Source organism: Tamandua tetradactyla, chromosome 14, assembly GCF_023851605.1.
Source record: "Tamandua tetradactyla isolate mTamTet1 chromosome 14, mTamTet1.pri, whole genome shotgun sequence".
NCBI lineage: Eukaryota > Metazoa > Chordata > Mammalia > Pilosa > Myrmecophagidae > Tamandua > Tamandua tetradactyla.
This window is the reverse complement of record NC_135340.1, coordinates 22,433,029-22,449,542: the sequence shown is the minus strand read 5'-3', so window position 1 is coordinate 22,449,542 and position 16,514 is coordinate 22,433,029. Positions and strand designations below refer to the sequence as shown.

At 36.2% G+C, this 16,514-nt stretch overlaps 1 protein-coding gene across 3 annotated transcripts in view; it reads left to right on the top strand.

Moving 5' to 3' along the window:
* NUBPL (NUBP iron-sulfur cluster assembly factor, mitochondrial) overlaps window positions 1–16,514 on the top strand; it is a 298,898-nt gene that overhangs the window by 259,073 nt on the left and 23,311 nt on the right. For 2 of the 3 annotated variants that reach the window (XM_077126998.1, XM_077126997.1), the window contains one exon: window positions 15,626–15,746. In XM_077126998.1, coding sequence (XP_076983113.1) covers window positions 15,626–15,746 — 121 coding nt within the window. Of the gene's footprint in view, window positions 1–3,234; window positions 5,291–15,625; window positions 15,747–16,514 lie in introns of those variants that run through there. The other variant, XM_077126999.1, reaches the window with a different exon arrangement.

Sequence of the window (16,514 nt, the reverse complement as noted above, 5' to 3'; positions counted from 1 at the left end):
TGGGTGTCCCAGAAGGAGAAGAGAAGGGAAAAGGAGGAGAAAAACTAATGGAAGAAATTATCACTGAAAATTTCCCGACTCTTATGAAAGACCTAAAATTACAGATCCAAGAAGTGCAGCACACCCCAAAGAGATTAGACCCAAATAGGCATTCTCCAAGACACTTACTAGTTAGAATGTCAGAGGTCAAAGAGAAAGAGAGGATCTTGAAAGCAGCAAGAGAAAAACAATCTGTCACATACCAGGGAAACCCAATAAGACTATGTGTAGATTTCTCAGCAGAAACCATGGAAGCTAGAAGACAGTGGGATGATATATTTAAATTACTAAAAGAGAAAAACTGCCAACCAAGACTCCTATATCCAGCAAAATTGTCCTTCAAAAATGAAGGAGAAGTTAAAACATTTATAGACAAAAAGTCACTGAGAGAATTTGTGACCAAGAGACCAGCTCTGCAAGAAATACTAATGGGAGCACTAGAGTCAGGTACGAAAAGACAGAAGAGAGAGGTATGGAGTAAAGTGTAGAAAGAAGGAAAATCAGATATGATATATATAATACAAAAGCCAAAATGGTAGAGGAAAATATTATCCAAACAGGAATAACACTAAAAGTTAACGGACTGAATTTCCCAATCTAAAGACATAGAATGGCAGAATGGATTACGACCCAGCAATACCACTGCTAGGTATCTACTCAAAGGACTTAAGGGCAAAGACACAGATGGACATTTGCACACCAGTGTTTATAGCAGCATTATCTACAATTGCAAAGAGATGGAAACAGCCAAAATGTCCATCAACAGACGAGTGGCTAAACAAACTGTGGCGTATACCTACAATGGAATATTATGCAGCTTTAAGACAGACTAAACTTATGAAGCATGTAATAACATGGATGGACCTAGAGAACATTATGCTGAGTGAGTCTAGCCCAAAACTAAAGGACAAATACTGTATGATCCCACTGATGTGAACCGACATTCGAGAATCAGCTTGGAATATATCATTGGTAACAGAGACCAGCAGGAGTTAGAAACAGGGTAAGATAATGGGTAATTGGAGCTGAAGGGATACAGACTGTGCAACAGGACTAGATACAAAAACTCAAAAATGGACAGCACAATAATACCTAAGTGTAATGTAACTAGGTTGGAACACTGAATGAAGCTGCACCTGAAATATGGTTTTTTGTTTGTTTGTTTGTGTGTTTGTATCTTTTGTTTTTGTTTTTTTCTTTTTCCTTTTTATATATATATATATATTTTATTAGTATTATTATTTTAATTCTCTTCTCTATATTAACATTCTATATCTTTTTCTGCTGTTTTGCTAGTTCTTTTCCTAAATCGATGCAAATGTACTAAGAAATGATGATCATACATCTATGTGATGATACTAAGAATTACTGAGTGCATGTGTAGAATGGAATGATTTCTAAATGTTGTGTTAATTTCTTTTCTTTTTTTTGATTAATAAAAAAATAAAAATATAAAAAAAAAGAATTAAAAGAAACAGCTGCCTTTATAAAATAGATCAGGATTAAAACATGATTTTTCTAGGGTGCATAATCCTTTCCAACACACTGGGATTGGGGGAAATCTGAATATCCAGATAAATGTGAGCAAAAAGTTGTAGATATGTGCATAGATACATTTTTCTGAGAAGAGGATCTATTACTATTTCTAAAATTCTCATGAAAATCTATGAGCAAGAAAAATTTAAGAGTTACAAGTATTTGTAGTTAAAGGAAAAGGGGAAGAAAAGAAACTGAAATTGAGCAGGACAAGAGGAGGGATGAAAGCCGAGAGAGTGATGTTTCATAAAAAGAAAAACACTGTTGTGAAAGTTGAAGACAAAAGGAGAGGGAAAGAATAAAAAAGTTAAAACATAATAAAAAAAGAGAGGGAGAAAGCACTTAAAGGTGAGAGGTTCCTAACAGTATGTGGGAGAGGACAGGAAGGAGTGTCCATCCTTCCTCTGAAACTCAAAGTAAGAATGAAGGAGCATATTTTTGGTCAGCAGGGATGGTGGGCATTGGAGAAGTTAAGTGTGAGTTAAGAGATTTCCTACCTGATGACCTGTATTTTCCCTGAAATAGGAGGCAAGGCTGCTGAGAGTATGAGAAGGGGATACTTGAGGAGAGAACTTTTGAGTGGTACAGCTTTGAAATAGATATCAGTAAAGAAAAGATTGCTGGCTATGGCCAATGAGAGGGAATACCAGGAAGCTCTGTACTTCTCCCAGCTGAGGGTAGAGAGACCATGAGTTTGTGGTGACACTGATCCATGTGTGATTTTCTTCAACAGCCCTCAGCAACCTGAATGTAGCAGTGGGAAATAGGGAGGGTCATTCAATCCATATTGGATTGTTGGTACGTGGGGGCCACCGACATATAAAAGTTGAGAATATTAGCAAGGAAGAGTTCCAAGTAGAGGGTCATGAACTGCATAACACTTTATAGGACTAGTGCTGGGATTAGCTAGGAAGTGAATGAGCCGTTTGTGATTGAAGAGTTAATGTTGGAGTTTAATTTTGCAGAGCTGGAGCATTTCAGGGTCACGACAAGATCCAGGATGTGGTTATGGGTGTGTGGGGCTAAAATGAAGTCGAGATGAGTCATTGCAAGTACATAATCTTACCTCCAGTTGAAATTAATAGTTCCTTCTTCTGGCTTTTTTGGTATCTCATATCATTAGTATAACACTTTTTTTATACATGTATTATATATTAGTCTATATGTCTGCCTTGCCATCTAAATTACAATCTTTTTTTTTTTTTTTTTGCATAGGCAGGCATCGGGACTTGAACCTGGGTCTCTGGCATGGCAGAGAACTCTCCCTGCTGAGCCCCCAAGGCCTACCCTAAATTACAATAATTTTTAAAGGAAGTAGAATGTCTTAATCATCTCTTGAACCTGCAGAACAAGATATATTCAATAATGTGTGTGAGTGAATGAGCAAAAACTTTCCAGCATTGAGCTCTGTAAGCAGTTAGATAACAATGGTGCAGCAACTTTGTAAAGAGGATCTCTGTTATGAGTAGAATGTAGATTTGATGACCTCTGAGATCCCTCTAGCTATTATGAGCCTTGGAATCTAAGAAATGGTAAAGCATTTGAAATTAGAAAGTGTTCTATAAATGCAAAGGAGATATGCTAGGCTTTGTTTACACCACTTTATTTCATTTTTTTCTTGGTCTTTAATCTTGCTCTCTGTTTCTTCCCCTTTTGAAGTGCATTAGTTACCATGACAACAGTGATGTCATTGGAATTCATTGGTATGGACAGAGTTTAGTAACATCTACAAGAACATTTTGAAACTAATTAAATGATTTCTTAAACCTCAAGGCTCAGTTAAGAGCAGGAAGAGAAGAAATGAACGATTCAATTCTCACGTCTTTGCCTGAAACAATATCAACTCTGCCAAATCCTTGATTATTGCAGTATTTATAGACAGAATGTTTTTTAAAAACTAATAAAAATCTCTCGTTGTGTCATTCTCACTATATTTGTTGTCTTCTTGTACAAGGGAAGCCAGGTACCTTGAGTTGAAATCCCTCCTCTACCATGTGAAGTTTCTGAGCCACAGCAGTTTCACTATCCAGTCCTTTCTTCTTAAATAATCTTCCTAGGTGTTGAAAACTATTTTAAAGTATACTTCCTTTCTTATTCTTTATGCATATAAGAGATCATTTAGTTAATTTTATTCAATAAGTAGTTATTTATTTATTCCACAGGTAATAGATTTATTGATATTGAATGCCTACTATAAGCAAAGTAGTGTGATAAGCTTCCATTAGTGATTTAAACAAAAAAGAAAAAGGAGTAGATTAACTCTATTGTGATGCAGAGCCTTAAATTCTGAGGAGTGTCAGGACACTTTCTCCTGGGGCCCACAGGGAGTGCTTCATGGAGAAGCCATGATTTTTTTTTCCTTCACATTCCAGTACCTTTGAACATGCTGCTCCCTTGCCTGGTAAGCCATTGTCCACTTGGGGAACTCATTTATTTTCTAAATCACTGCTCAGGCATTACTTCCTCTAGGATGCTTTTCCCAACCTGGGAACTTTTCAGGAAAAATTCCCAATCCTTTCTCTGAGCTACTTGTACATGAACCTAGTTTGGCTTTTATCTCACTACAGGTTTGCCTGTTAGTCTCCACAGAAGAATATGAATTCCTGGAGGACAATGAAACATTTCTTAAATATCCTTAAAAGTTCAGTTACCTGTCAGATAGCAGGCATGTAATAAATACTTATGAAATTGGCATTTGGCCTGGACTGTAAATGCTGTTTGCAATCTTGTTTCCTATAATCCCAGCTCACAGGTCTTTCTACCTTGCATTTTCTCTGCCACAGCCAAGCTGGTTTTCTTTCACTTTTTTGAAGGTTTCACTCTCTCTCTCTGCAGAACCCTGGAGCATGGTGTTTTCCCACATCACTTTTACCCTCACTTTCCACCTAGTAACTCCTTTTAATTCCTTTGATAATTAGATGGAACAACTTTTTTGTAGGAAATTGGCCCAGGCTTTATTACTAGGGCCAGGTATTGGCCTTAAATGCTGGGCTAAGGAATTTGAACTTAGTTCTTTAGATTATTATAAGAAGAGTTCATAAAGAATGCCAAATGTGGAAGTAGACATAATTAGAATGGCGCTTTAGAAAGATTTCATCTGGTAGAGAGGAATAGAAAGAACAAAGCAGGCAAGTGTGGAGATAGGAGGTGTTTGCAGTGGTCAGAATTATTCAGGTTTTAACCAACCAATGAATTATGAAATTAGTTCAGTAAGAGATGAAATCAGAAGTTCTGTAAACAATATTAAGTTAAATTGTTCTTAGTAAGAGAAGATATCATTTTGTAAAGATTTGGTCTTATTTGTACACACATGTTATAAAACATAGATATTTGTATTGAATCAAGATGTAAAATATTTTTCTTATTGTGGGTAAAAAAGTTGGAAAAACACTGGTTTGGGTGATAGGCAGTAAGGAGCTGTAAAAAGGCAGTGAAAATGGAAAAGGGAAAGAATGTAATTGACATTTTGAAGGAAGGATTGACACACTTAGCAAATGATTACATTGGGTAGAAAGATTAGGAAAGAAAAGGCTGAAGTCAAAGGGATTTTGAATTATGTTATCATTAGCAAATCTATTGGGAGCTGTGTTTTTGGTCAGGATGACAACAAACTAGAAATAAGAGTAGATTTTCAGTTACAAAATACTGCCCGTATTCTTTGAGGATTGTGATTTAAGATGGGCAAGAAAGAAACAGGTAAAGAAAATGAGCTGGTGCTGGCCTTTTTACATCTATTCACATCATATGATGTGAAAACACTACTTGTTTTTTCTGTCTGTTTGTAGCCTCTTTACACAGATTTTGCTTAGCTCTTAGCTATATTCTCCAAATATGTGAACTTTTTTGGGGGGTTATGAATTAAACTATATTCCCCAACTTTTATTTTAAATTTTTAGGCCCCAGTATACTACTTACAGAGGCATTTTTATATAGTAGTGAAGTGTGTGAGCTTAGGGGTCTGAATGCTAGAGTTCAAATCCCAGTTCTGTTATTTAGTAACTGAATGACATGGATGAGTTACTTATTCTATGATTCAATTTTCTCATTCATAATGTGGGGATTATAGTATTTCTCTCAGAGGGTTTGGATGAGAAATAAATGAGATAATGCATGTAAAGGGCTTAGTACAATGTTTGTGTATTTACAATCTAAACACTCAATGTTAATATGATACCATATAATGTTACTTATTATAATTACTTTTTATGTTATCGTGAAAAAGATGCATTTCTGATTCACAGCTATTTATGTGTTTGGCCTAGGTATTTCAGCTGGTCTTTTTATTTGCTAAAGGCTTATTTTCCTATTTAATAAGACATTTAAAATCTTTTAGTGAAAGTATCTTTGGGATTTCCTTATTCTTGACTATTTTAATTACCCCTAAACTGTTCTTCATATAGATTTATTAAGTTGCCGTAGTTACTTAGAGTTTAAAATTCAGCAGTCTTTGCATTATATAGGGTAGGCTAATGTTGTCAGAAGTAGACCTCAAAATATATAATGGTCCAAATACAATGGATCATTTTTTTGCTCATGTAACAGTATTGGTAGCCGAACAGGTGAGTAGGAAGTCCCTCTTCCATGCATTATTTAGGCTGTTGGAGTCTCTATCATTTTTTAATGTGACTTTTAAAGGGTCATCCTCATTTTCACCAGCCAGAAGACAAAGACAGCACAGAGGTACATATATAGGCCTAGATGTGGTGCACATACTTTTGCTTATGTCCCACTAGCTTAAACTCAGTCACAGGACCATACATCATGTTTATCAGGGAGCCTAAGAAATTAGGTTAACTATGTGCCAAGGAAAATGAGAATATGGATTTGGGTGAACAGCTAGTCATCTATACCACAGTTGATCTAGCAACAAATAAGCACATTAGAACCTAATGCTGGTTGCTAATATGAATTATTTCCTTATGAATGATTCTGAAAATTCTGTAACTTTGCAATCTTTCAAATATTCATTTATTTAAAAAAAGAGAGGTAGAAACTTAACTTTTCCTCTGGTTTAATTGTCCTGATGGTTAGAAACAAAAACAAGTAAAAAAGACTACCATAGTCTAGAACATTTTAGTATATATTTGTAATGACTAACAATTATATTGTCTTCTAAGAAACATTAAGTGATCCTAGAACCTAAAGTAGGTGTTTCTTGTCAGTGCTTTTTTTTTTCCATCTTCCATTGTTTCCATTTTTGTTACCAGATGCAACATTATGCAAAACCCTTTCTTAGCAATAAAGCTCAGAGTTGTGGTTTATTATTTTTCTAGCAATGCAATAGATCATCCATTTGGATTAATGGTTCCACATCTTCATTCTTGAATGCCTTCAAAATTTAATGTGTTCATGATATCTTACCTGAAGCTTTTTCAGCATCTTTTTTTGTCTGCTGGAATCTAAACGTTCTATTTTATTTAATACCTCTAGCCTACCTGCCTTGTAAAACAATTTGGAAATCAGTAATCTTATGTGAAAATGGGGCAAAAGTGACACATTTGTTCTCTCCTTTTTATGATAGAGCATAGTGTTTCCTCTGTGCTCATCACATCGTCTCACTTTATTCTCTGGAAAGTTACTACCTTTGCTATATTTAAAGCATCTTTCATTATTGGTGTGGAGGTCTTACAAGGTGCTGTTTGAATTCTTTTTAGGAAGTCATACTAACTAGTTTGCTTATGACATATCACATGTGGCTTCCTTCTTCATGATTGGACAACTTTTTCCATTTTTAGAAAAACAACTTCTTCAATAATAATCTTTATAAAACTGGGTAGTATTCTGCAATTTGGTCATAATTACATCTCATAGAGACTGAAGATGTATGCTTCTTTGTGTTTTACCCCACGATCTCTGAGGAGTCCATTCGTGCTTTACAGTTGAATACTGTTCTCTGTGATTTACACAAATTAAACTTGTCTAACTCTCAGAATGACCCTATGAGTTAGATACTATTATTTTCCCCATTTTACAGGTGAGGAAACTGTTAATTAATATAAAATTACCCATCTGTGTAGTGGGACATTTGGGCTCCTGTCCTAATTAAAAGCCCACACTCTTAATTGCTATTTCTGTGGGTAATCCAGAACTGAAGTTTAGTACTATGGACACCATGGCATATCACAGGGTAAAAGATTCCAGGGTACAAGAGGATTCACCATCAAATTTGTTTACCATAGGGTTCTGATTGTCCAGGCAGGCAAGTGAAGTCACAGGAAACTGATGGATTGGAAGAATGGGGAAGTTAAGGAGCCATAGTTCTGCTGAGAGTCAAGAGAGGTATAATGAGGGTGATAAGAAGAAGGGCAGTTCCATGCCCTGGACCTTGAAAGAGGGGATGAAATCCAAGGCTCAACTCTATCAGTAAGTGGTAAAAATGGTTCACATTGATTGTATACTTTGGATGGATTGATTGTATACTTAGGTGAGAAAAAAAGGGTTTGAATCAGGCTGGCCTATACCTTGTGCTCTTAATTACTATGAGAAATTACCCCACCAAACTAGATTGACTCATTGTGACTATTTGAAGTTGTGTGTACCCCAAAAAAGATCATGTCTTGAAGTGAATCCATTCATATGGGCATGGACCTATTGTGCATGGGACCTTTTGATTAGATTATTTCAGTGGAGGCATGCCCTAGCTGGGTCTTAATCCTCTTCTTACTGGAGTCCTGCATAAACAGATGAATATGGAGAGAGAAAAGCCACAGAAGCTCAGAGAGAAAACACAGAAATGCTGAGAAACAACACACCAAAAACAGAAACAGAGAGGAAGCCACCAAAGCCAGAAGCTGGAAGCAGCGAAACCTGGGAGAGACCAGCAGATGTCACCATGTACCTGGACAGTTGATAGAGGAGCTGAGGAGCGCAGACAGCTGGTCTTTGGGGAGAAAGCATCGCCTGTCGATGCCTTAATTTGAACATTTTCATGGCCTCAGAACTGTGAACTTGTAAGGTAATAAATCCCCATTATAAAAGCCAACCCATTTCTGGCATATTGTGTTTTGGCAAGTTTAGCACACTAAAACACTGGTCATTATTTCAGGCTGCTAGTTCCATGCACAAAATTCTCTAATCCATTACTTGTCATCTTGTTTGGTGACTTCCATATACAAACTAGTGACCCTGCTTGTGTGAATTTTGGCTCCCATTTGGTTAACTATCTGTGTTTAGGGAGCATATAAATCGTCAGTTGAGAAATGAAGGATTCAAAGCAAAGTTGAATTATAGCTTATAGACCCATAACTAATTATTGGTCTGTGAGGGGAGCATAATAAACTTAGTTCTCCCCATTCATTGTTCTTTCCATGCCAGACTACTTCTGAAAGAGACAAAAGAACACCCATCTCTTTTTTTTTTTTCTCATGGGCAGGCACTGGGAATTGAACCCAGTCTCCAGTGAGAACTTTACCTGCTGAGCCACCGTGGCCCACCCCACACCCATCTCATTTTAAAAAATTATAATATCTGGATGCATGCTTGAGGAGTATACCAAAAACTGATTCTAGGTTAATGGTAACTAAAAGTCAGTTATGAATCCAATCTATTTCAGTTATTTATTATTCATTTCCGTATCTAACAAAGAGTTTTTCGCCCTTACTTTTTCTTCAGTCATATCTTTTAATCCTTTTGACAGGTTCCAACCAGCAAGAATTTAACCTGATTGTAACCTTGAGAAAATTGGATTATATAGTAGCCTGAAAATCTTGGTTGTTACATATCTGAGTCTAGGCTTAAAATGCCAAGAATAAATTAAAACGTGTGTTTTGAGCCTGCTTAATTCAACACAGGTAGACACAAATATCCAGTATTCAGAGCAGTGTTGCTCTTTTGAGAGTCAACTTTTAAAAAGTTAATAAAAGTAATACCCTTCTGAGTCAACGATGGACTGAAATAACATAGGAGTAACGTAAAAGGTTTCTGATGACTGATACTCAGCAGGCATATAGCATTTGCTTCCTTTCATTAAAACTAGCTGAGGTGAAAAGAAGAAAGAACCGTATACTTTGTGAGACATTCAAAAATAATTTCACATGCTTACAGCTCTATTACAATGGTATCATGTAAATTAAGCTATGGCACAGTCCCTATTTCCAAATGTTTCTGCTATTAAAGGATAAACAAAATAGGTCTGTGCGGTTTGGCCCAACCGCTAAACTATCGGGGAACCTCTACTCCTCAGCTTCTCGCTGCTTGCTAGACGACACTGCCGCACGCAGAAAAGGGGCTCGAGCCGGGGGTCTGGGTCCAAGGGGCGCGCGCAGGAGACCTCGCTGCGGGTCTAAAGGACTGGAGGCTGAGTCAATTAAGGCATGAAGCAAGGTAGCTTTATTGTTGGTAGACGCTTATGCCAGGGCCGCCAGAAGCTAAAGACCATGAGGCTTGACGAGCCCTGGATTATATACAGTTTGAAGAGAGGCGGAGTTAGGGCGTGGCCTCCAGGGGAGGGTAGCCAATCACACAGGGAGGACGGATGAGTGACTGTGACCATAGAGATGCTGTTCCTGAGTGTACCCATAGCAGAGGATGTTGGGTAGGTGGAGGACTAAGGAGAAGGCCAATAGGGTTAGAGAGACAAGGCTGCATCATCACTAGTCGCTGGTGAGGCTTGTAATTCAGAGGCTTAGAAGAACCGGACGTGCCAAAATGGCGAGGGAGGGAGAGAAAGAGACTAAGCCACCAGGCCAAGAATAAAATTATGCCACAGGTCTGCAATAAAAAAACTATTTACAAGGGTATTAAGTTTTCACAAGTTGTAAGTTTTTTTTTTTTTTTTGGAGCAGGGAGGTCATATGAACATATGAAAGAACAATTTTTTATGAACAAAACTATAATACGGATATTCTAATGTTTTTCATTACTACGTTAGCATCCCTTGTTCAAAACTTCATTATTAAAAGGGGATTGCTCTAAAATGAGTTAGGAGGATGTACAAGTGACCAATAAACATGTAAAAACATGCTCGACCTCATGGACAGTGGTTCCCAAGCTTTATAATACTCTAAGGCTCTCTTTTAAATTATCCCCCAACTAACCGTATTTTGAAAGCGTTGTCTGCCACACTACATATGTTAGTGATTAATTTGTTTTCTCTTTTTAATTAACAAAACATATATATACATATACATACATACATATAATAAGCATGTTCAAAACATTTCTGTTTTTAAAATAATAATAAATCATATATGATGAATATTCTTGTACATTTTTAAGACCTTAAAAAAATTAGAAAGAAGAATTAATAGGTTCTGTAGTCAGAGTTTAATTATCTAGAGCAGCACTATCCAATAGAAATATGAGATGTAATTTTAAAGTGTTTAATAGCTACATTTTAAAAAGTAAAAACAAACAGGTGAAGTTAATTTCAGTAATATTCTTCGCTGTATACTCAAAATATGTGAACATGAAATCAATATAACAATTATTGAGAATCACCCAACAAAGAAATTAAAAATATAAGGAACTCTTATAATTCAATAAGAAAAAAAACAGATAATCAATGGAAAAAATAGGGAAGATACCTGAACAAGCACTTCACAGAGGAGGATGTACAAGTGACCAATAAACATGTAAAAACATGCTCGACCTCATTAATAATTAAGGAAATGCAAATTAAAACCACGACGCAAAATAGAGCTGGACACAGAGTTGGGAAGAATGAGGGCACATGAACATATTTGTACCTCTGCACCTGTCTTTCACCATCTCTAACCAATGAAAACATTTAGAGTGTAATGTCCACTCCTGTACTTCTGCCTCCCATATCTCATGCTGTTTCACTTTTGGCAAATTTTAACCAGGTACCATAGAAGGAAGACGATTCCAGGAAATACAGTTCTCAGTGTAAACAGGTTGACAATTGAACAATCTAGCACAATGAGATACCACTCACCATACTTGCAAATGTAGTAAAAACTGACAATACCAAATATTGATGAACATGTGGAGCAGCTGGAATTCTCATACATTGCTGGTGAGAGTGTCAGTTGACAGAACTTTATTGGAAAACTTTGACAACATCTACCAAAGTTAAATATGCATAACCTTAAAACCAGCAAAAAAAAAAAAAGCACACATATACAGATTCTCTTCTTTCTCTCCAAACTGTTTTGATTATACACCCATATCAGTAAATGGTGTTTGAGCATATACTCCAAATGTATGTGTGCTTATTTATAAATTATGTATATATAATATATATATATACTATTTTTTCAATCTACTCAGTTTACTTTGTAGATAATACAAACACACTTTGTATTATCTTTGTTCCCCCTATTCTTTGTTTATTTCTTATCCATATTTTTTACCCATCTGTCCATACCACAGATAAAAGGAGCATCAGACACAAAGTTTTCACAATCACACCGTCACATTGTGAAAGCTATATCATTATACAATCATCTTCATGAAACATGGCTACTGGAACACAGCTCTACACTTCCCTCTAGCCACTCTAATACACCATAAACTGAAAAGGAGATATCTATATAATGCGTAAGAATAACCTCCAGGATAACCTCTTGACTCTGTTTGAAATCTCTCAGCCACTGACACTTTATTTTGTCTCATTTCTCTCTTCCCCCTTTCGGTCGAGGTTCCCCAATCCCTTGATGCTGAGTCCCAGCTCATTCTAGGATTTCTGTCCCATGTTGCCAGGGAGGTTTATACCCCTGGGAGTCATGTCCCATGTAGAGAGGGGGAGGGCAGTGAGTTTACTTGCTGTGTTGGCTGAGAGAGAGAAGCCACATCAGAGCAACAAAAGAGGTTCTCTGGGGATGGCTCTTAGGCCTAATTTTAAGTAGGCTTAGCCTACCCTTTGTGGGGATAAGTTTCATAGGGACAAACCCCAAGATTGAGGACTCGGCCTATTGATTTGGTTGTCCCCACTGCTTTGAGAATATCAGGAATTCTCCAAATGGGAAGTTGAATTTTTCCCCCTTTCTCCCCATTCCCCCAAGGGGACCTGAAAGTATTTCTTTATTTACTCTAGGATTTATCGGGGCACCCCACCAACCTGGACAAACCCACAAAATCTCATGCCCCATTCAAGGTTCCCTGTGCTCAGGGTGTTCAACTAAACTGTCCATATAAATTAAATTAGGAAATGCACTAGGCAAAATATAAATTTTGTACTAAATAAACGTTTCTTGCTTTAGTCTCACACAGAGGCTTAAGTTTTAAAATATAAATGACCCTCTATTTTCAACACCCTGCAATATTGACATTCCTTTGTTCTTCCTTATACAAAAAAAATTTTAATTCACACATTTAGTCACTATCATTGTACACACTAGGCATTCCTGAATTATACCATCTCAGTCTTTATCATCTATCTTTCCTTCTGGTTTCATACTACTTTTTAACAGATTATTTTAATTAAAAACACAAAATATAGGAATAAAAAAGGAAATCATAAAATAGATACAGAAATTCTAATTTTTTCTTCTTACACCCCTACATCAGCCAAAATAGACTAGATTATAGTGTATTAAGAGTGGCTTGAGTCTTGAGTCTCAATGGCTTAAAAACAGCACCAGTTTGCCTCTCTCATGCCACCATTGTGTCCATTGTGGTTTGGCTGCAATGCTTCTCTGCATTGTCCTCATGTGGCACCCAGGCTGGCAGAGCAGCCACCACCTAGAGGGTTGCTGGTTCAGGGAGAGAGGGAAATCAATGGGGAATTATGTAATAGCGCTTAAAACTTCAGCTTAGAAGTAATACATGCCACTAGTGTTCACATTTTATTGGTCAAAAGAAATTACGTGTCCTAACCTAATTGCAGAGAAGAAAATTCCTCATCTTATTCCCAGGAGGAGAACCAGAAATATTTTAGACAGCACTGAAATCTATTCTGTCTCCCATAGCCTGGCTTTGTGTTTGTCTAAGGAAACAAACAAACACAAAGTCCTTTTTGATTTCCATGTTGTTTTTTTTTAAAAAAAAAAAAAAAAAAAAAACCCTCCTGTTCCTGAAAAATGAGTCTTCTGCTCATTTCTGCAGGGATGTCTTTCCTGCTTAAAATCCTTCATTCATATTCATTATGTCACCCAAAGTCTGTAACATGGCCTACAAGGTCCATCTTTCCAGACTCATCTTATGTCACTCATGCCACACCTTTCAGAAAAGCTGTTCCAGTTTATAAGCATCTTTTTGCACTATTATTTGTTCAGTCTGTTTCTCCAGTTGGAGCACAGGTTCCAGGGGATCAAAGTTCAAGTCTGTTTTGCTCACCACTCTCTGGTATCCTTTGTGTTTAGCCCAGAACCTGGCATATAATTGGCACTCAATAAATACTGCTTTGTTATAGTTTTATATTTTATGCCTGTGACATTTATATAGTCTCTAGAGCACTCTGAGACATTTAAGCAGTCCATAGAGAACAATTTGATAGTAAGAAATAAATCATACAAACTGCAAATATGTTGTTGCTCTGTGCCTCTCTGTCCTGGGGGTACTGAGATTCCTTGGTAGGGATGCTTTCCCAATCTCTCTGGATTGAAATTTACCCTCACCTAGAGTTTCCCATTCATTCAGTGATTTTCCTTTTCCCATTTCTTGAATGATATTTTTAAGTTGAAAGCCCTACAGTCAGGGGATAGATCCCATTTAACATCAATGGCAATAAAACTGCACAAGCAAAGAGTGTACTGGCTAGACATGGTGACTAAATAAATAAGCTGTGTGATATTAAGTTGTGTTTTCTTCTAACTGGAGATAGTACTGAATTACCAAAACACAGTTAGGGTATGATTTATTTTTTGTCATATTCTGTACCAGCAAAAGGACATATATTAGTTGCTTGGAAAATACAGATTTATGTTCTTTATTAATTGTCTTCATTTATACATGTTATGGGCAATTTTAGTCTTTTCTGTTCTTTTTTTCAGAAGGAATAACAAATATCACATTTTTATCTGTATGTTTCCATTATGGACCATCAGTATTATTCTTCATTAAAATGCAAACATTCAAATATTGAGATCTCCTATAATGATAATCTTATTGATGGAATTAATAGGGTCATACTAACATTGTTATCGCTGATAGTAAAGTATTCCCCATTTTTATTCTCTACTCATCAATGAGAAAGTGGAATTAAGAAGAACATAAATAAAGATTGTATTTGCAGAGCCTGTCTGTTTATTCAACAGATGTCTATTAAATATCTATTTTGTGTCAGAAGCTGGGGAAACTCAGAGAAAGAGATGAATATTTTCTCTAAGACTTTAAGATTTTGTTTCAAATGGTAACAGTCTGATAAGAGCTGCATTTTAAGTCCCTTGTCAGCTATGTTGGTTTTCTCAGCTATAAAATAGGCATAAAATACACATCTCATAAAGTTGTAAGGAGTAGATCAGATAGTGCATTTAAAGCAGCCATCCTAGTGCCTGTGTATAAGCATTCATTATGAACTGCTGTTTCTATAAGACTTTGTCCACCATTAGCTTCATAACTGTTAATTTTCTCTCTGTTTTCCCTCTTATTTTTCTCCATATTACCATCAGGACCAAATTCCAAAATTTAATTGTAGCACTACCTCTTCTATACCATCTTTCCAACCTTAAATACCTGTAGGAATTTCCTCTTGTCTGAAGAAGAAAGTCTAAGAGCATCTAGCAGCATCATTCAACTCAAACCGTCTTTATGAAATCATGTTCCACCTTGACTACCCACCACATGTATAACTCGCTTTTATTCCTAGCTTCGGTGCTCTTCTTTTTGCCTAGAATTCCCACTGTAGGCCTCATTTCCTCTTCTCACACCACCTGAAGAATTCTCTGAGCAATTCAAAGATTCCTCTTATTCTTCCTAGGCAGAATATTTTGGTCCCTGTTTATTCATCCTTCCTTAACGCTTAGCACATCATTAAAGTTAATTAAACTTGCTCTCCTTTTACCTTGGGAGATCCTTGAGAGCAGGGACCATGTCTTATCCAGTGTTGTAGCACCAGAATCTAGTAGGCACTCAATAAAAACTAATTGAAATAATGTATTGAGTTATGGTTTAATTATGCTTTGATTTAAATGTGTTTTTATTATTCTAGGTTCTGGGCCTTGTCCAAAATATGAGTGTTTTCCAGTGTCCAAAATGTAAACACAAAACTCATATTTTTGGTGCTGATGGTGCAAGGAAACTAGCACAAACTCTTGATCTTGATGTTCTTGGTAAGACCATATGATGTAATTTTGCATAGGAAGTAGCAGAAAGGAAAGTGGAATGAGGAATGGTGATGAAGAGTTTGTCAGAAAATGATGAATTGCTTTTGGTTTTGTGTTTTAAATTAAGTTAATATGTCATAGTCCTAGATGCTCACCTTTCTTTGGCTTTTTAGAATATTTCAGTCTGAAAAGTTTTTGAATATAGAGATTTGCTCTGCCAATATGATAATAACTTCTCTCACAGTTAACTTGAATTTTAGAAGACAGTTTTGTGGTCTGACTACTGTGATTTGATGAACATATTTTAAATTGTTCTCTAAGTTGGGGACACATCTTCAGTATGAGCAAATATATATGGAAGTATTTATTCAGTGTGTTATAGCAACCTTAGGATATGAATGTTCTTGGTTCATGTGTAAAAATGCTTTCCTTATCAGTTTCATATTTATTAGTCTTGCTGTAAAATTATAGTGTTTACTGTTTTCTTTTTATATGCTTTTGTCATGTCTATAAAGTGGCACCTGAAATTTATATTATGTACAGTGTTCATGACCCTGAATTGAAGAATTAATTAATGTTATAAGGAGGACTCAAATCATGTATTAAATGAGAAAACACAAATTTAGAATAAAACGTGATTTCTCAAAAGGCCACAGGAAATTTAACATTCTAATTATAAATGAGTTTATGTTATGAGCAAAGGCAGATGTTAGATGCTGAATAAAAGAGGCATAGAGTGAATTATTAGTTTTAAGTAGTTAAAAATCAAAATCC